This window comes from Tinamus guttatus, unplaced genomic scaffold (genome assembly GCF_059628265.1).
Source record: "Tinamus guttatus ecotype Peru unplaced genomic scaffold, ASM5962826v1 Tinamus_guttatus_pri_ptg000389l, whole genome shotgun sequence".
In the NCBI taxonomy this organism is placed as follows: Eukaryota; Metazoa; Chordata; class Aves; order Tinamiformes; family Tinamidae; genus Tinamus; species Tinamus guttatus.
The window spans coordinates 376,019-397,123 of record NW_028288923.1 but is presented as its reverse complement, the minus strand read 5'-3'; the positions used below and the strand labels follow the sequence as shown (position 1 = coordinate 397,123).

Sequence of the window (21,105 nt, the reverse complement as noted above, 5' to 3'; positions counted from 1 at the left end):
CCATCCCGGCGGCAGCAGCACCCGCTTCCCCGCAAGGCCCGGGGGGGGCTGGGGAGCGGGGGATGGGGGGGCCCCGCGGGCCGGGGCGGCCCCAGCGCCGCCGCGCGCTCCCCCCCCCGCGGCGCGGGGCGGGCTCGGCCGGGCCGGGCCGTGCCGTGCCGGGCCGGGAGCCCCGCGGGGCGGAGGTCGCCCGGCCCCGCCGCCCTCCCCGCGAGGCGTTGGCGGCGGCGGCTGCTCGCGGCTCGGCGCATGGAGCGCGCGGCGGCCCGCGCGGGACGGGGTAAGCGCGGCCGGGGGCGGCCGGGGGGACGGGGCCCCAGCGGCGGCGGGAGCGGCGCCCGGGCAGCGCGGAGCCCCCGCGGGCAGCGCGGAGCCCCCGCGGGCAGCGGCGGCACCGAGCGGGGCGGCAGCGCGGGGGGCGCCGGGGCCGCTGCCGCCGCAGAGCCCGGCCCGAGCCGGGCAGGGGCCCTAACGGGAGCAGCAAAGGCGGCTTTTCCTTCTTTTGCTTCCCTTTTTTTAACCCCCACCTCCCTTCTTTTTTTTTTTTTTTCCCTCCTCCTTTTCCCCCCCCTTCTTTTTTTCCCCTCCTCCTTTTTTCCTCCTTTCTTTTTCCCTCCTTCCTCCCTTTTCCCCTCTTTTTTTCTCCCTTTGTTTTTCCCTTTTTTTTTTTCCTCCTTTTTCTCTTCCTTCGCCCCCTGTCCCTCTTTATTTTTTCCAAGTCCGAACATTTTCTTATTTAGGACACATTCTACTTGTGCGGATTCTGTTGCCTGTAACCATAAGCACTTGAAGTGCGAGTTATAACTATTCGGGTTTAAGTGCCTTGGGGTACCAAATTCAGGCCCCGGTCCGGGTGCCCGGTTCGAGCTGCGCCCGCCGGGCGCGTTCGGGACGCGCTCGCACGAGCGAGCTGGTTTCACCTGCGAGGGTCACTGCCTATTCCAGAGGCTGCCGGATGACCGAACAACACTTAGCATATTTATGTAACACATTTTTGTTTATACGTGGCCGTTAGCATCTAAACAGCACAGATCTAGCACCGTTCCAGACCTAGAGCAGTCCCTGGAAGTAGGAAGCGACGACCTGTTTATTTTCTCTGCCCCCATCCCATGCCCACGCGCGGGTACCGGCGGTCGCGCGCGGAGCGGGTGCCGGGAGCGGCACAGCGCGTGTGTCTGCGCCCACAGCTGCTCCACAACAAACACAAACTGCTATTAAGGACCTTTTCTCTTCATTTTTCCCCCTTAGTTCTTTTCTTGCATCTTCCTCTCATCTCGGGAAGCTCCATCCCTATTGGAATAGGCAGCAATTATTCCAGTCTCTGTAAGTAGCCTCCTTTTTCTAACCTGCTTTAATGGCATGCCTTGCAGTCATGGACAGAGCTAGGAATATTGTACTTATAGTCCTCTAGCAGAAAAGGGCTCCAATCCATTAAATCCATTAAAAAAAAAAAAGGCAAATAGCTTTCTGACTAAGAAAACAGCAGAATTAACTGAGCTGCGCTCAACCTTGTGATCTGGACAGAACGTACTGAGAACTGCTTGGAACTGAGCATCAGAGCATTTGGTTGCAGGTACAAGTATTTCAACACTTCACATAAATATATAAGGAAGGAGGGAAGGAAGTTCCTCCTTTGCAACATTTTCTCCCAACACAAGGTAGTACATGGCTTCTAAGACCAATTTACAAATTGAGCACATTGGCATCAGGCAAAATTTGTGTTACCTTGGCCATTGCTAGTGAAATACTCCCAAACACTGTAACCAGGTTACTTATCCTCTAACAAAACTTTCAAGCTAAAGATGCCTGTCACACACAAGAGCTCATATGAAAACAGAAAGTTTGAAGAACAGACAAGTAACTCTCTCATTTACATCGCAACACACATAAGGAAACTGCAAAGTGAAGCAGCTACTATCGTTCACAGGCGAGAAATGTTACCAAGCGGCACGCCTGCCACCGTGACCTACAAGCTGGGAGAAGTCACTCACATGCCTTGACTGCTTCTGTTCGCACTAAGTATTTGTAGCAACTAAACCTGCTGCATGTGGTAACTAAGGGCAGAGTTTGGTCTGCAAAGCTGGTTATGTTCCAAAAAAAACAAGTAAATGCAAGTTGTTTTTCAGATTGTCTGGTTAGCCCTTAAGCTTCTAGCAAAACCATGTTGAAATTGGGTTCAAAAGCAAGTGCAAACCCAGGAGCTGCTAAGCGAAACTTGTTCACCCTCTAGGTACCTAGTGTATGACAAACTGTCATCTCCTAAGTCCTAAGAAATACAAGACAACACGCTAAAAGGGACAGGAGATAGTCCAAACTCTCATTAGTGCAGCTGCATGTGACAGGCTGCTCGTTTCTGAGCACATAGCCTGTGAACAGGGCAAAAACAAACAGGCCCTGTCCCTGCTCGTGCTGTGAGGGCCAACGCTGCAGAACAGCGCTCAGTAGCCTCTCGGCAGCACCGCTGCTTCTCCGGCAGGCATGAAATCCCATTCCAGCTTTGCAGCACTTCATTACACATGCAGTCAGCATCTGCTGGGCTTGGGAAACCATGTCAGAATAACACAGCATTTTGCACGTCCTTCACTTGCATGTTCCTTGACCTTTGAGCTAAGATTTTTCTCTTCTGTTGTTCCCCCAGAGAGGCAGTTTCTTCATGGCAAGAGACCTTTGTATTGCATTAACTGCATTAATTGCATTACATTCACCAAGATTTGTACTGGACCCATTGCAGCAAACATCGTTCAGAGCAGCCCCAGTGTTGCCCCCGTTTCCAAATGGGAATTTACCTTCACAATTAAGTGTCTTTAAGACAGTATTTTCCTTTTACTTCAGTCTTAACTGAGTGCAGAGCAGCCAGGACCAATATTTCGGCCTCCTACATAGAGGGCATGGTGTTTAATTACTCCCATGCCTGGATTACACATTGTACAAATTATTAAACTAACAGTAATAGCACCTCCAAGCACCTAAAAATGCAACAGATATCCCAGTGCCTTTATGCAAAGGCATCTTGAGAGACAGACACCTAATTAAATTACACTCTTTAAAGCCTATTTAGAGCCTCTGTCTTCAGGTGCTTTGGAAATCTGGCCTCAAGTTCAGAAGGAAGCAACTCAGTTGGCTTTGACAGCATTTAAACAAATAGTCATTTTAAGTCCAAGACTTTGTATATATTTTGATACTATGCCTGAAATCCGTCAGACCATTTTCTTAAATAACAGTATTATATGACACCAGGAAACCTACAGTCTTAAAGGATCACTGTGGAGAGCGATTTGCTTGAGGACATTCCAGCCAAAGCCCCTCCAGCACCATTAATGCATTTCTCACTTTGTGATGGGGTCTTTCCTGGGCCTTCCTCATTTTAAGTCTGTTATCACTTAATTGCAGTTTTTAGTTGTATGCATTCTAATCCCTTAACTTCTGCCATTAACATGAGGATTTGGGTTTCTGCAATTATTTTCTGTCTTCATTAGAAATATATAAAGAAATAGTGATATATATGCAATCTCATCTTTTTTGGCTTTTAAATCTCTCTCCAATTTGGAAATAATCTTTTTTAGTTTCATAGAACAAGAGAAACAGCTCTGGTGGAAGGCATTCTGATATTTACCTTTTTTTCTTAATCCTACTTTTATTTGGAATTAGCTCTCACACACTATTTCCTATACAAGTAACTGGCCTTGTCCGTCCAGGCTGCAGGTGCCTGGATAAGACAGAAGGGAATGGAAATGGTGAGGCAGAGAAATTACTCGTTTTGGATGACGTGGCCTCCTGAGGAGCAAACCAGGCTCTCCCTGCTCCCGGACGGGCACCCGTCCGTTGCTTGGTGCTGAACCTTGCCAACAAGACACAGCAGCAGCTCTTTGCTCTCAGCAGGGAGCCAACAGGGTGCCTGGTGCCTCTCGCTGAGCTTCAAGCCCTGCAAGAGGTAGGGGAGGCTGGGGACAATTGGTGAAGGCATAATGGATGCAGGAAAAAAGAGTATAGAGTGGTACAGAAATTAGATCTGGCATCTCTCCTCCAATTGAGGGTTATTGTAAGTGTCCTTGGTTGAAAAAAAAAAAGAAAAGAAAAGAAAAGAAAAAAAGAAAAAACAAACAAACTGAAAGGAATTGAGGGCACAGGAAATTACCAGCGGGGTAAGCATCTCCCTCATAGAGTCCTTGTGCAGGTTTGTGTCCTGCTCATCTACATCATACGGGCCCAGTAAAGCATTAAGCGTCCAACTAAGATGTCCCAGATGTTGCTTCCTCTCTAACCCTCGCACCAAGCGCAGGGTCTGAAGCCACATCGGGGGCCCTGGCGGATCCTCCCTCGCCAGGACCAGCTCCCGCGGCGGGAGCGGAGGCTCCAGCTGCTGCCGGGCACAGGCCCCGCGCGGGCGCTCGTCCAACTGCCCGATACCAACAGAGCCCTTTGGATAAAGCATTTCGTGTGGTCAACGCAACAAAGCCAAGCACAGAATTGGATAATGCACAATAGCTAGAAGTTTTTGTTTTTTAAACATACTTTAACAGTGCATGTTCATTTTCAACTTCTGGGCTAGTTTCATGCAGTACGTAATACTGCTCCTTAACCTGAATTTGATGAGATCATTTTTACATTCTTAAATTAAAATTTATATCAATTTAGAACACAAGCACTAAAAAGCATCAGTAATCTATTGCTTGGCACAGTCAGGTTTAGGACAGGATTAGGACTTAGGAACAGTTTTCCAAGAGGAACTTTGTTAGCTCCATGTCACCTGTAGCAAAAATTGTTTTCATAATCAATTAAACTTCAAGTCAAAAGTCTATAGGAAAAAAATATTTCATGCTAACCTCTACTGAGAAAAAATATCATTTTGGGAAGTAGCACATTTTTCCACAAATCATTAAATCGTTCCAAATCAGAAGGAGCTTTACATAACCTTGAGTTCCTTTGATAGACATCATCCCCTTGTGAAATAGAGCGAGCACTTGCTAAATTTACAGCAATAAAGTGAGTCCTGGAACCAATACTGCAGGGCCTTTCTTACCTACTACATGCTTATGTTTAAAACACACGAGATCAGATGCTCCACGGATATAAATTGAAATATCTACTGGAGCTTTGTGTCACCACAGCAGATGATAAGCAGAGCAAACTGAGGAGGTGATCGTCCTAATTCATAGCACACTCGCAATTTTATCTGGTCAGAACTGCTAGGGCACTCCCGAAGTCGAAGTGTTACCACCCCCTAGAATAAAACGGCCAACAGGTTGTATCTACCATCAGTCTAATGGAAATGTTTTCCACGTGACACCTCACTCAGAAGCAAGGTCCATGTCAGGCAGCAGCCCACTGCTCTGGAGCACAACGCGCTCATATTTGCCACATAACTTTGATGATGCCTATTCGAGTCCTTGTTCCTAGGTATCAGAAATAAAATGCACCTCATAATATGAATTTATTCACACTGCATGCTAGGAAAAGGTATTTTATGCTGGGAATGTTTTAAGTTTATATATTCATCTTCTTTTTTTTCTGTATTCACACAAATATAGGCTAGTAAGACCCTTAAGATAATAAAACACTGCACTGCTTTTCTACCGTTCTCATACCAATTGGATCCAAAAGTGCCCCACACAGTTCAACAACACCTACCAGAAACAGAAAGTACAGGAGAACTTTCTGGGTGAAGGAGAAGAGACCTTGTCTTTAATAGACCTTCGGAGCAGAGTCAGTACAATGGTGAGGAGCAGGAATTTGATGTTGCAGGAACTGTGGAGAAGTCTCTTACACCCAAAAGAGGTCAAACTGCAGGCAGTGAGAGTGGGGAATTGTGTTAAACTAGTAAAAACAGAAATAATCAATGGGAAAGACAAGTGATGAAAGTGATGTGGATTGGAGTAAGTTCAAGGAGGCCTAAAACAATTAAGACAACCTCAAATTAGGTTATGAACTAAATACATTTTTCGAAAGAGAGGTATTTGTATGAGACACACACCTGGACCAATCACTAATACATTTGCTAGTATAGTTTTGGTGTTTTTTCATTAGCATAATTTTTTGCAGGTGATTTCCTTCCTGAAGTTTATGATAATCAAAAGTTAAGAGCTGTTCCCATTTCCACAATGACTACATTTAGTCTGACGTTAATTATAGCATAGCTTCTTCTAGAATAACTAAACACTTTAAAAAGCGAACAGACAAGAATCCACACAGCCTTAAATTGCTGTGAAGTCTATTCCACTTTGCCCAATGATGGTCTTAGATACTTTCCCCAGCTAGGACAGTTATTTGGGAAACACCCTCCAGGATGCGCTGGGAGTCCAGAACAATGTGATCTGGTTCCTGGCCTGCAGGTTGCGGAGCTGCCAGGTACCAACACAAGCAATCCAAGATTGGCTGACACCAGCGAGGCTGGTGGTGTTTATACCTGCACTGGGGGCATTGGCATTTTCTGTGCAGAGAACTGGAAATCACAAGCAGTCGCTCCCACCTGCGTGATTCTGCGGCAAGGAAGGCTGACACAAAGGCTCTGAATTTAAAATAACAGAGAGCAAAGAAAGTCCTGATTCAGTGAGGATGTCGGCGCTTTGCGGGGTGCTCACAATGGCCCTCTCTGCTTTTAAGAGCTGGAGTTTTTCAAGCTGAGCTTTAGTTTCTATTTACTTGCATTGGATTGTATAAGGTTACGCGAATGCAGCCTCGTACCTGAGGGAAATGACCGAGCACCTAAGGGTGATTCCTGAGGAGTTTCTCCGCACAAAGGTCTTCCTTGCCAGTCTTCCAATACTTTTTATTCTCTCACTGATGAACACATTTTATTCTCCTCCATTCTGCTTTGGTTTCCCACTCTTGAAGACTCTACAACACTGTACAACAAGCGGTACCAGGGCATTTGCCTGGGCACTCGGACGTGCTCGTCAGAAGGGTTTCCCTGCCGCCAGCCCGGCCTGCTCTCCGCAGCACAACGGGCTTCGCTCTTCCAGCTCAGCCACCACCCAAGAGGTGTCGGATCGCACGTGGGTGCAGACAGCAAATCCCCCCTTTTTTCCCCGTTATCTATTTTGTGTATTAAGCTGAGGCAAAGATGGATTGTTTTGTTTTGCTCATTAAAGCAGGCAAGTGACTGCAGAGGCTGCGTGCTGCTGAGAGACGTTACCCTCATGATTTCTCTCTCAATAAATAGTTTCCCACTATTTCTACAAGCAACATCACTGTACCAACTATTTGAGCCTAAGACCCTTCTGCTAGGTGACTAAAGGAGTGGTTTCCTCCTCCTAGGGCTGCCGAAAGCAGCAGGCTGCCTTTCGCTGGGTCTGGGGCTTTGCTAGTTTCCCAGTGTCACCCCTTGTTTCTCCTCCTTTCAGACGAGCAGAACATTCTGCCCTGCAAAAAGGAAGAACTGCAGTGCGGGAATGGACTCTGCCTCTTAAACTGGCTACGCTGTCGCTATAAGAAGGACTGTGGCAGAGACTACATGTCCATCAAACTAACATGTTCAAGTGAGTTACCTTTCACTTTCCTCCTAAGTAATAAGAAATAGCCCAGTGAAAGTAAAAGCTTTTTCTTGCTGAAGCTGTGTTTGCAGTACACTGTTCTTCACCTCAGGTGTGTCCTGGTTTTGTTATTGCAAGGATATGGATATTTAGGGGGTTGTTAATTTATGCATCTAAAAGATCTTTATTGCATGCTGATTGCAATTCATCTGATTGCCAAACTTCAGCAGCGGTGAGAATGGGAGATCTGGTCCTGCCTAACATGCATTACGCTAATGTGTCCTGAGGAACGCTGCTCTCAAATGCCACTTTCAAAAGAAAAAAGTATAATCTAAACACTAAGAAAGCCTACAAAAGGGAGTGGTGATTGCCAGAACCAGTTAACCAGTGGCAGCGCTGCAGAGTTCATACGGTGCCTGCTGGCTCAGCCTCCCGCACACTGTGCAGCCAGCCGTGGGAAAGAAATCCTCAGGCTGAAAGGGAATCAGGAAAATGCTGGCTCAGCATCAGCATCCGCAGTAACCACTGAGGGCAGAAGCAGACCTTGAGCGGGGCCGCAGTCCGGGACAGATTTCGGTCACGATCGCGGCTCACGACACACACAGACACTCACACTGCAGTCACTGCACACCGTGGGCCAGCTGGGGCAGGAAACGCCTGGGCCCAACCACGAGCACGTGAAATAGGTTCTGTTCTTTCTGCAGCACCTCACACAGCAGCTTCCTAAGTGTGGATTCTAGGTATTGCAGCAATGGCAGCAGAGAGCAGCAGCACGAGCGCGTGCTGAACCTTAGCACTGATGTATCCAAAAGGCAGTTTATGCATTCACGGCGACTGGCGACGACTTGCCAAGCTCTGTGTGCATCCTTAGAGAGGAGTCTTACCCAGCCCAACAGTGTACACTTAGCAATAGGTGATATGTGCACACATAAACACATACAGATCTGTCCCTGTAACAGACTTCCTTTAAAATTAAAACCGGAATTCATTTCATATGGCAACATTAGAAGTCCCCACAATTCAATTAGATTTTCATCCTCCATAGTAAATTATTATTTCAGTTTTTAAAGACACAATGCAGTTACTTCCTTAGCACGCTCCTGGAGCTTAATTTTAGCATTTAAAATGCAAAACACTGAAGTATTTCATTTAATGTGCAGCTACCATGAAATTTAACCTAATGGGAAAGAACATGAACTATTTAAGGCGTCTTTCCAGTATGAATAAATTTCCATGTCCTTCCCGTAGCCGGCAGCCAGGATCACCGCACGCCCGGCGGAGCTCTCGCGTCTCCCTGCCCCGCTCGCCCTCCCCGCTGCAGCTCTCGTGCTCCCATTTCTTAGCTTGACCCCCGTAAGGATGTTTTGCTGTTAAATCCTCTTGAATGAGGAGCAGACCTACAGCAGAGCCTTAACAAGCACACTGTACTGCATGTACTTAAGGAAAACTGCACTGAAAACAGTGCAGATTTGTTCCAATTGAGAAAACAAGATCATATTTCCTTATCATAAGAGGAAATCAAGTGTATAACCTTTGCTCAAGGGTCAACCATAAGTTTCTTTGAAAATATACTCAGCAAAAACTGTTGACCTCTAATGCTTAAAAAGTACTTGCCTTTACCTGCTCTCCTCCTGTCAGTTCTCTAGCCAACCCTTTAGAAGAGAAACTTGGCACACTTTTTTTTAAAAAAACTATTTTATAGCTTCTGAAATTGCTCTTTTTAGGCTGTATTATCTATCTGGAGCCTTTTCTCTAAACTCATGAGAAAGCAGTAGGAAAGGCTTATGTTCTGCTAGGAATTTATACACACATTTTCACTGCAACCAGTGAATTTATCTCACTAGTGCTAGAGAGAGTCAAACTGTGCAAGATCATTGGAGTCTTTTGTACAAAGAAATTAAGTGTTTTTCATGTCACCTGACTTTTTATTATTATTATTATTAAAATAATCAAGCATTACATAAAAACTTGAAGTAATTTTCTGTCCTGAAGATTTAACACTGGTATTAACAGGAGCCAGGTTGCTATCTATTCCAAAAGCAGCATCTCCAGGCATAACCCTACAGACAGCCTTTCCACAGACTATCATGGATATTTGGGGTAACCATCTGCAAGACTCTTCTGAGCTCTACATGCAATCTCTCCCTGGAGATGATCTTGCCTTTTGAAGCCCATCCAGCCTCTGATTTAGGATACGACAGTTCTTGGGGTAAAAGCCGATTCCAAGAGGGACACAGTTGTGTTCTTTGAGCAACTACATGAGCATAATGTCATTTGAAATAACAGGGTGAAAAGTATAACCAAAAATACTAAATTTTAACCTAATGGATGCATTCCTTTGTTTCTATTCATTTGTAATGAATAGAACCTAAATACTTTGTCCAGAGTCTCTTTCTATATAAGCAGCAGAATGAAGCTTTTTAGCACGTTAGCTTTATGAAATAAGGGTTAGTGGGAGACACAACATGCAGTAGAATTGCGAATAAGATGAAAAACATCAGCGAGCAAATAGAACAACACTCAGCAGGGCCAGGGGACATAAAGCCGCCTTAAAATTCTGAATCCAAATATGCCCTAAGTCATGACTGAAATGATTTGGTAGGTTTCATTTGAGCGCCTAACAGAGCAAGCCCATTCGTATCATTATATTGCAAGAAAAGTGTTCATAGCTGCCAGGCTCTGTTCCAGAGAGAACAGTGGCAAATAAATACATATTATATATAAACACATAATCAGAGCAGAAAAAAAAAAAAAAGACATACGGTAGAAAACAAGATATTTTCCCGATCCCAGTAAGATCCCAGTAGGATATACTGTGCTTTCTCAGAGAATCTCACAAACAGCAGTAATCCCAGGACACCAAACGGTGTGTGCAGGGCATCCCGAACGATGCCCAGCGCGAGGGGCGGCCCCTGCGCCCGGCTCCCTCTCGACGCCTGTGCCCCATGTGCCGGCCAGGCCGTCCCCATCCTGCTGGCACCACGTTCGACACAAAGCCCCGCAGGGAGAGAGGTTCCTTGGGCAGGAGCTGCGGGCGCCGGCGCGACGCGGGGACGGGCAGCCTCTCCTGGGGAAGACACAGCTCGGGGGCTAAATGAGACATTAACAGCGATTCGGGGGATTCTCGGGAAAGAAAAATGTCCCAGCTGAAATGCTGTTTGCAGCAATAAAACTCGTAACCGCGTTGTAAATGAGGGCCGCCGAGTCAGGGAAGCAGTCTGCCGGGAAAGCGGCAGAACTGGGCGCCCGCGTTTGCCCGGGGATTACAAACGTCGCCCCTCTCCCTCGCTCCCTCTGAAACCCAAACCGCTGGCTGAGTGTCAGCGGCACAGGGATCCATTTCTCTTTCCCAAAACGAGTTGAATATCAGGGGAATTAAATTTGTGTCCTTGTGCCTATCAGCAAGCTCTTTTTCACACATATTTTGCTTCAGGATATCCTGAGTCTCAACTTTTGGAATCTAGTATATAATATAGTGCAGCAGAAACATGTAGGAGTACATAGTTTGTATGGAAACCAAGAGGTCTGTCAAGGAAAGTACAGACAGATTCATCACTTCAGTAAGATACAGTGAGATCAGTCCACACATTATGGTTGGACTGCAAATATTTTCTTACATTATGTTGGTGATAATACTCAGACTTTGCAAAATGCTCACTGAAGGTGAGATGAGGGCAAGTCTTACATAATGGTAAAAATAAGTAAGATGGGTACACAAAATAGCAGAGGAATATTACTTAGGTTTCCTAGTTTTCAAGAAATATAAAGCAATGTCTCTTAGATTTTTAATATTTTAAATGCCATACTTCCCCTATACTTTCCCCTCAGAAGAAATGAAAACATCAGGAGAAAAAACACTTTTTTTCCATTGTACATCTCTTCCCTTCTTTCTCATCTTAATGAACCCCACGTAATACTCATCAAGAGCAACTGCTCAACTTAGAGCTACAGTGTGCTGATGAAACATGCTTGTCCAAAAGCCTCAGCCAGGGTGGGAAAAATGAGCAGAATTAGAACATGACAACGCAGACCCTAGCACAGACCATAGATAAAGTTTCAATTGGGTTTAATCTAAAAAACAAGCCAGGGAACAACAGAGTTAAGGTGTTTCCCTCGTGGTTACTGACTTCAAGAAAGACACGGCATTAAAATCCCGCGCGCCCAAGTTGAGCAGTGAGTTAATGCACAGAGTGAGCACAAGCCACCGTCCTTGGGAGGCTGCAGCGCAGTGTGAACACTGCTGGCCTGTAAGCAGGCACACAATAAAACGTTCTTCTGACAGGATTTTAGAGGTCAACGTGTAATTCAAAAAGGGCCACAGGCTGGAGGCGCTGAAATCGTGCACGTCTATTTTAACACGTGGGGCTTGACTGACTGTGTCGCGTGGCAGGTCTGGATCACGGCGACGCGATGTGTGGCACCATGGAGCGCTCACACCGTGCCCTCCCCTTGGGACGGCCAGGAGGAGGGAGCATTTACACCCCGGGCAGGTCCCGGTGTGTCGCCCGTCCCGGGGCTCCGGGGAGCCGTGTCGCGCGCAGGCGGGCGCTTCCTCGCCTCGCTGTCCACGCGCTGGGCAGTCCAGCGAGCTCTAGGCCCTTCCAGGCTCCCCGGTTATTTTAATCCCACACAATTTGCTTCTGCAACCCATCCAAAGCCCCATGTGCCTTCACACAGGGAGTTAGAGTTACCCACAGCAATGAGGGAAGCCTGTACCCTCACCTCCCTCCACAGCTACAAGGCAAAGTGGGACTCACCAAACAGAAATAGATGCTGAGTTTTAGCCAGCATCTCTCCTACCACTTTACAGAAACATGAAAACCTGGTTTCACTTTGCTGCTTGCAGTGAAAAGAGTCTAATTTTATCAGCAGAGCTTGTGGACAAAGCTGAGAAGAGCTCTTAGTAGAGGATGATAAGTGAAAGCTAAGATTAAGGCTGACATTAGGCAAACTGATTTTAGATTAGTCTTGATTTGACATCCCAACTCAGCACCCGTTTGTGATTACATATACATACACACGTGGAGGCAGACACAGGTTTTAGGGGTTTGATGTATTCAGATTAAATTGAACAAGAATCCAAAGGACAGCATTTATAGAGTAAACAAGACTGCTGAAATATTCCATTGATTCCAAGACATCCATCAGAACTGTCACCCAACCGTACCATGGAAGGGGGTTGTTCCACACAAACGCTATGCAATAGTTAGGGTAGGTGAAATATTCCGCACACTGCGAAGGCCCAGAGCTTCAGAGCCCGCCTGTCCCTCCAGCCTCCGCACAGGACGCTGCAGGCAGGAGGGCTCTTCTGGCGAGGTGCCTCCTCCTCCTCCTCATCCTCCTCCTCCTCCTCCTCGTCCCAGCCCGGCTGGGTCTGCGAGCGGCCCAGCCACACGATCGAGCTCCCGTGCACATCCCTGCCCTGCAAAAGCCTCTTTGTGGCCACTGGTGCCAGCCAAGCGCAGCACAGTGCTGAGGTTCCCTGTGCTCAGGGAGTAACCCTCTGCTTAGCTTTATTCCACCTCCCAGTGAGGAGAAAAGGTCATTCCTCCCCAGCAACAACATTCCCAGCCCGGCACGGAGGAGGCTCAACCCCCCGCAGGGCTGCAGTTACGCTGTGCAGGTTTGCTGGCTGTTGTTCCTCTGCTACACTCACTGGAGGGCCAAATTCCCTCCGTGCTGCCTCCCAAAAGCAGGAATAACCCATGGGCTCCAAAGCTCAGACCACCGACTCCTACCATTGCTGATCACAGTTTCTTCCTTCCCAATTTCCTCCTTCCTCCCCTGCCTCCCTGCACTGTCACTCAAAGGAAGCCTCTGTGATGTGACAGAAATCAAATGTGTTATTCCAAGGATGAAGAACTCTTCTGCATGCTTCTAACTCTTGTAATTCACTGCAATAATGAAGATTAATTATACTGCCTTTATTCAAAAATATTAACTACAATAATGAACTGTTATGAAGCCAAGACAAGGCAAAGCCTCAAAGTTAGAGTTCTTTGCTTGCATTTGCTTGCAGTGTGTTATTAAAACAAATGCGTTACTAAGGCTGTAAGCAGTTCAGTACAGTTCTGCTAAAGAAAAATAGAAACAACCAAAATTAAGGGAACATTCCACACCTAATTCAGTAAGTTTACAAGCAATGATTATAGCCATAGTCTTATGCACAGACACTTACAAGGACAACTCTAATTTTATGCCGCGATTACTGTGCACATTGTGCACACTGAGGTGTATGAAGCATATAAGATACAAATGTGTATGTAATACAGGCGTGAGCACAGTATTTGGCAGAAAGTGTTCCCTCAGCACCTCCACATCCTGCTCATTTGGATTCCTACTCTGTGAAGAGCCTCTTTGCAGATAATTCAAAGATGAGCAAATAAGTGAGCCGGTGCTGACGCTGATCTGATGGGCCTGTGTGTATTGATTCCTTGCACAACGTTCAGGAACCGAAGGCTACTTCAAACACAGCAGCAGCAGCACAAAGAAATGAGAGCGCCCACGTCCCTGCAGTGATACCTGCTTCACAGTGAGAAAAAAAGAACAAGAATTCTTTTGCCAAATTCATCAGAGAGGGCCATAATTCATATAGCGAGCAATCATTAGGACAGCTATCAGAAATTAATCAATTACACACTGTTTAATCACTCCTCACCCGCGAGCAGCGCCCTCCTAAGCAGTAGCCCTCGCACCGTGACGGGGACGCCCAGCCGTCCCCGCGGCGGCGTTCCGAGCACGCTGCCTCCGCCAGTACCAGTGCAGAAGCCATTCGAGAAGGCAGGGCTCCACGCAGGGTTTTATTTTGCTCAGTGTTCATATCTTCCTCAGGAAATAATGGGTATCTGGCTCTCTACTCGCAGTAATTAAAAAATCAAATAAACCAACCTCCGAACCACATTTCCCTTGGGATGTGTGCCGAAAGGCAGAGCCCCCCTCCTGGCGCACGCCAGGCAGCACGTCTGCATAGCACAGCTCTAGACGCTGCTACCACTCCGGATCTAGCTGTAAGGGAGGAGGAAACGGCCACGACCACTCCAGATACCTTGTGACACACAAGACAATAATGAGGAGTTAAGAAATTATTTGCTGTACACAGGGATTCCCATCCTTTCCTATTTAACGTTTTCCTTCAAGCTTAAAGATGGTGGGCACTTTTGATGTTTTTATCCCAAGTGTATCCACTTCCCTCTGTCACTCTGCTTGGGCATTTTGCCTGTCTGTACAGCTGTATTTAGGATGTGCTGTGAACCCCATGGTTTTACAGGTTCTGCCAAAGAGCTTGTTGTTTCCTATAACAAGGTAATGCAGTACTTCGGATTTACTTGGGAGACAAAAGGGTAATTCCATGTTTACTTTTTCATATGCCTCTCAAGTAGATCCAAAATTATCAGCTTTTTAATAACTAACAGGTGCTTACCTTGTGTTTTTACATTGTTACTGTGTTTCATTTTCCATTTACAATAGCAAGGCATTTATACTTATATTCAAGCACTTGAGCTTTTAAACAGAACGCAGTCTGCTTTTCCAAAGCCTCCCTGAAGCCTGTGTTTGCTCAGCCTGAGCACCCTGCTTGGGCACTGCACTACCTGTGCTGGGAGCAAGACGAGCCAAAGGGCTGGCGTCCACTTGGCTAAACCTCTGGAACGGAGCCCCCCATTCCAGCTGCACAGCTGGCAACTGGACTTGGGACCTGCACACACCCGCTGGGTAAAAAGCTCAATTATTCACACATAAGAAACTACAGTTGTTCAGGCATTTACATCTGAAGTAGACGTATATCCCGCTATTGCGTGCAAACATCGATCCCCATAAGAGCAGGGGCCTACGATTTACATACCCAGGTTTGGTCATTGCTTGGCGATGGTTGCAAGCCCCTTTTAATATGAACTTTTTACATCACCCTCGTATTAAAGCATATCATGAGTTCTCCTACATTACAGGTCTACAACACAACAGGTACTTTTGCGAGCACAAAGGTGAGAAAGTTAATTTGAATAGAAGCACTTTATTGCACACACCGCATGAATCCTCTTCTAATAGCATAACTTATCTGCAGCACTTAGAATCCCTTCTTCAGTTTCCTCTTATCTGCATTAATGGTTCATTTTATCTTTTTTTTTTTTTTTTAATCTGATCTTTTAATTTGTTAATCAGCAATTTTCAAAATCCTTGCTGTTAGCAAGTATGCAAATGAAAATCTCTTTGCAATTGTCCAGGTGCATTTGCACATGCACTTGGAAGTAAGTAGGAAAGAATTTTCCATCACCCTAAATACTAGGTCTAAATACTCAATACTTTCGTCATGAAGAATCTCATGGCATTTTCATTTTTTCCATTTTTCCAAGTGTAAATGGGACCTATTTAATGGACAAATAATATCCATTCCTCCATGGATACTAATGAAAGAAAGAAAGTGGCTTGGACACAGGCATGTTAGAGGTTAACCTCAGGGCTTCCGGAACAATCCACAGTCAATGGATGCTGCGGTGGTGGCTAAATCTCATCTTAGTCACAAATTACGTGCAGAGATGAAGCACAGCAAGGTGGTAGCTGCGAGCACCGCTGCGCACCCTCCCAGCAGGGTCCTCGCTGCCGCAGGACGGCGGCTCTCCTGCCGCCTCCCTCGTCCTGCGCAGCCTCCCCAAGGCTGCTCTGACCGCGGGAGCCTCCGCAGAGCGGCCCGCGGGACACGCTGATCCTCGGGGACTGAGCGGCGGCTCCCGTTGTGCCAAAGGCCACAGGAGCCAGCGCTGCTTGACCGCAGCGTGTGCTCCGGTTGAGGCAGCGTCGAGCGTGCGACGTGGGCGAAACGGGGGTCTCACATATGAGCAACAACGTTCAGTACAAAGGGATTTATAAAACCATTTTACATTGAAATTTAATTAACTTCGCCAAAACACACCATTGCTTCAATGGGGCCTAACCTAGGAATCAGTGTGCTTATGAAAAAAAAGTTTATTGTTCTAGTCTTATTCTACATCTATTACTACTCTTACTCAACCTTATTCAGCGCACAACAATACACACTGCAATTTCCCTTATAAAGATATATATTTCAAATGCCTTTGAAAATAATAAATGTCTTAAGAGGAGGGAAAAATAACCACAGCCTAGACTTCCAGCTGCCTGGAGACAGTTCTGTGCTGCTCTAGGAGAAACACCTCCTCCTCGGCTGCGGGACAGTTGCTTTTTCCCAGCCTTTGCTGGCTGGGATCTGCTCTTCCCTCTGCGCACACGAGGCGCCCGCGCAGCCCCGGCACCGCGCAGCGCTCCGGGGAACCGCGCTGTGCTGCATGGCACGTGCTGCGCCGCGGTGTGCCAAGCCCTCCGCTAAGCACAGCAAGTGCAGTAAGTGATGGGGTTTTAAAGACAGGCCTGCTCTCCCCAGCTCTTAGCGTAGCAATGGCTGCGAGTAATTTAATTTCAATGGATCTTTCAGCGTCCTTGAACTTCGGTGGCTTCTCTAGCAACAAAGAGAAGAGGCGATTGAGAGTGCGCTACAAATCAATAGCTGTTTTGTTGTTATTGACTTGCCTGCAACTGCCTATGTAGAAATCCCAGTCCTAATCAGACACATCTGAGCAAATGGAAAAGCTTCTTAATGGTATGAGAAAAGTCCTTGCTTTATGCAAGTGGGTACTGGTGCAGCTTTCACGGGTACGATAGATAACTTAAGCAGTATTACAAGTTTTGTTAGCTCTTTGACATCAACATGGTAATTCATATAGTACTGCATAATAACGCTGCAAAATAATTACACTTATTACAGAAATGCCAAGTCCCCTTAAAAGGAAGGCGCAGGGAGACATATCACAAGCTTAAAGAAAGATCTTTGGATTCCAGTATTTCTTAACATATTTCTATCTTGGTGCCAAGCCTCTTCAGTAAGTAGCTAGCTGAATGTTTCTTTTGTTGTCACTATTTTCTATAAATAGTGTACATCAGTCATTTCTTTACATTTTTCCCAGTGGATTACTATTATTCAAGACTGATGGGAAGGGTGGAATAAGAAATAGGATAGCTTCTATAGGAGCTGTGCTATATAAGAAACAGCACATAACCACAAGCATTCTAGTACGGCGTGGATACAATTCCTGCAATTCCAGTTAAGGGTTTGATCTCGAGACCTTGTGAAGGTTTTGGCTTGTGGCTTTTGTGTGTGTGTGTTCATGTGTGGGGACATGTTTATCCCCATCCACATTAGGCTTCCTGGCTGGGCTGCATCTTCCTTTTGTTGCTGTCTGCTCTACGGCTGCCTCATTAGGTAGCATTAGATACAGTTCAGATGAGAGGACATCCTCTTAAAGACATGACACGACACAGCCACTCACAGCTCAAGCAGACACACTGCTCAAGTAAAATACAGAACTATTTTCCAGTGATAGTTCTTCAAAACTTGCCAACTCATTTTATATATATATATGTGTGTGTGTGTGTATATATACACACACACATGTATATATATAGCTATTTCCCCCCTCAGTTTCAGAATGAAAAGGTCATGTGCCAAAATATCAGAATTTCTCACAACATAAAAATTACTGCTTTTGCCCTGGTCAAGGCTCTGCTGACCTAAGTTGGATTTTAGCTTATGAAATTAACTGGTGAAATAGAATTCTCACCATACTTATTTCTAAGACCTAATAGAGAGCTTCTCAAAAAAAAAGGTAACAGATTCAGGTCCTGTTTATAAAACTGTATTTGTTCAAAGTTGTTTGTATATGAGAGGAAGTTGTCTGTATATGGGGGAAGAAATATACTGTCCATTACAAGGTGGGCTGCTACAGAGTGATTTGTTTCCCTGCAGTGGTATTTATTTATCATGTTGATAAAATAGACCATGGATCTGAAAATTGGAAGATTTTTCCTGTTAATTTGAAACAGGACCTATATATGCTGCTGCGACATCAACATAATGCCCTAAAGCCACAGCATCTGCAAAGATTTATTTTCCAAGCCCTTGTGCAGCCCCGTGCTCTGTGCTCCTGACATTCTCAATTTGCAGGCTGCTGGTGATCCAATCTTATTCATTCTGCCTCTATAATAAGGATGTCAATGCAAGAAGAGAAAAGTCATTATCTGATAGCTGGCAGACATGATAAAAGGCAGAGCCGGGTATCTCGGAGGAGAGGCCACCCTCTGGCTGGGATGAGCTTCTCAAGGTCACGGGCAGCTTTTGTACCCGTAAGCGCGCTCCAAATTCACTTAAAACCTCGCACATCAGATAAAACTGCAATGTACCTACCACGCAGTCTCAGCTTCTGAATAAGGTATTGATTCTTCACTATTTCTCAGTGCAATTTTTTAATTGCTATTTGAACAGCTATATGTAGAGATAGAGCAAAGAGGCAATGTTAGGCTGTAGGAAAGCTTAAACTGAATTTAAGGCTCCTGTCCCATTAACAGCACGGATATGAGCTTGGATTATGCAATGCTGAAGTATGTCCCACAGCAATAGTAGCTAGGCAGGACTAGTAACTCGTAGCGATTTTTACCTCAAATTTAAAACCAAAAATGAACATCCAATTCTAGGAAGTGTTTAAGTGTCGCAATTGCAGCAACTGACAGCAAAATGTATCCACTTGTTGCTGTCAAACTAAGGGCCATCCTAGCAGAGGAGCTTCCCTCCAGCCCAGGTTAGCAGGTTCTCAGCAGCAGTGAGGGGATGAAGTTGGGGGAACACACACAGATGAAGGCACAGAGTTTTTCTCTCTTTACAACAAAAAGTGCATTGGGCTCCATTTTTTTTCATCAAGTGAGACCAGGGAAGGATCATAACCAGGGAAATCAGGAGCAGATTCCAAGCAAGTGGCATTCCACAGATAACAAGTAACACCAAAAAAACAAAGCAAACAAAATACTCAACAGCCATCTCAGGACCTGTAAGAGAGGAAATATGCTTTTGTAGTAGGACATTTATATTTCTTCCATGAAAAAGCAAAGTTATATCAGGCCCCTGATTGGCAGAACTTTTCTTACACAATCTTTCACAAAACCACTGAATTTTCAGACATTCTTTCACTACAGGAAGGGATTAGAAAGGCTTGGGGCAGAGGGGGAAATGCTCAAGGCATGTTAAATTGCCATTATATTTTAAAATGGCAGGTTGTTTGCACAAGACACAAAGGGGGAACAAAGCATAACTATAAATCAAAAATTTATGACAGGATTTAGATCTCGAGTTGCTCATGATTTATACTTGGAATAACCAAGGTAAGTCCCTGTTCACAGACACACAACACCTTGCCATTAATCCAGGATAAGCCAGAGCTTCCAGCCTCCCTCACAACCCAGGTGGAATAGCCCCGAATGCAGCAGGGGGCTATTGGGGCTGGGGGGTCACGGATATCTCTTTTGGGTTTGTTTGCGAGATTTGGCCCCTTTGGGGCCTTCACATTCAATGCCTTTAAGCATATCCTTTCCCCCTCGCTGCAGTGACACCATGCAGGCTCCCACCTGGGATCCAAACCCCGTTTTCCACTTGTTTCCGTAATGCACCGACCCTGCTCCCCCAGCGAGCTGCTGCCAGGGCCCTCGGGAAGGAGCAGCCCAGGGCGCGGGGCTCATTCCCAGGGGAGCAGAACAGGGGGGCGCAGGGAGCGCAGCCCGTCACTCTCGCCCAGACTAGGTCATCTCTCAACAGAGCCCATTTATAAAGGCAGAGCAACAGAATCTTCACTGGTTCCACGGACTCGGCCTGTGCACAGGCCTCACGGGAGCCCCTCAGCCCCTTGGTCACAGGCTGCACATCCACAGACAGCCTCAGCCAGGGGAAAACAGGGGACCCAGAAAATGTTTTATACTGCTCCAGAGTGCGAGATACCTTGTCGTGATCCTCCAAAAGCAAAACGTGCTATGGCAGTAACTGCCCTATACTGAGCTTCCCTCTGGTCACATTGCCAGGTCTGTATAGTTTTGTAATTTAGCGTATTTTAAGATAACAAGAGGTGACGGATCATGAACTCCAGACAGCTCACACCTATCAGGGCATACAGGGGATTCACCATCCTTCCAGTCCCACACACCCGCACTCTGATGGGCTGTTCATGCAAAGCTGAGTCTGGGAAACAAAACCACTTCACGCTCTCCCTTCCTCCCCAGGGATAAAACAAATTGCCATCTCTCTCTGATATGGAGCTTTTAAACTTGGAGAAAAAAATTGGACTAACTAGCACTAACAAGTCCCCCCTCATAGACACAGGCAGGAGAAGAAGAAACAGCAGCACGTGCCGAGAGGGGCCTCCTCCAACACCACGACTTGCTTTAAAAGTTGGCCTGCTGAGATGGGAAAAGCACTGTGTAAAATAATATAACATGATATCTAAGGGATTTTGCCAATGGATAATTCATTATCTAACACTGAATGAACAGTGTTGGCAATTATCCATCAGTGCTTTCATTCTGAATTTAGTGTTAGTTCTGCCATATGTCCCTTTACATTGTATTCACGGCTGCAATTATCAGTATGTTCCATTGATGCCATGTTTGGTTAGTGACTGAAATAAAAGCAATGTCTTGTTCATCAAATATAATGTATATTTAAAAGAATATGTAGGTTACTCATATATACTCATGCATTGTTACAGCATGAAATACCATGAAAAAAATGCAACTTATCTCAAGGGAAAGGTAA

The 21,105-nt window shown here is 46.0% G+C and overlaps 1 protein-coding gene across 1 annotated transcript in view; it reads left to right on the top strand.

Moving 5' to 3' along the window:
- Window positions 1-212: 212 nt before the first annotated feature.
- Window positions 213-21,105, top strand: part of BEAN1 (brain expressed associated with NEDD4 1) — a 32,590-nt gene continuing 11,697 nt past the window's right edge. The window contains exons 1-3 of the mRNA XM_088530807.1: window positions 213-280; window positions 1,249-1,323; window positions 7,341-7,475. Coding sequence (XP_088386933.1) covers window positions 250-280; window positions 1,249-1,323; window positions 7,341-7,475 — 241 coding nt within the window. The 5' untranslated portion in view covers window positions 213-249. The remainder of the gene's footprint in view (window positions 281-1,248; window positions 1,324-7,340; window positions 7,476-21,105) is intronic.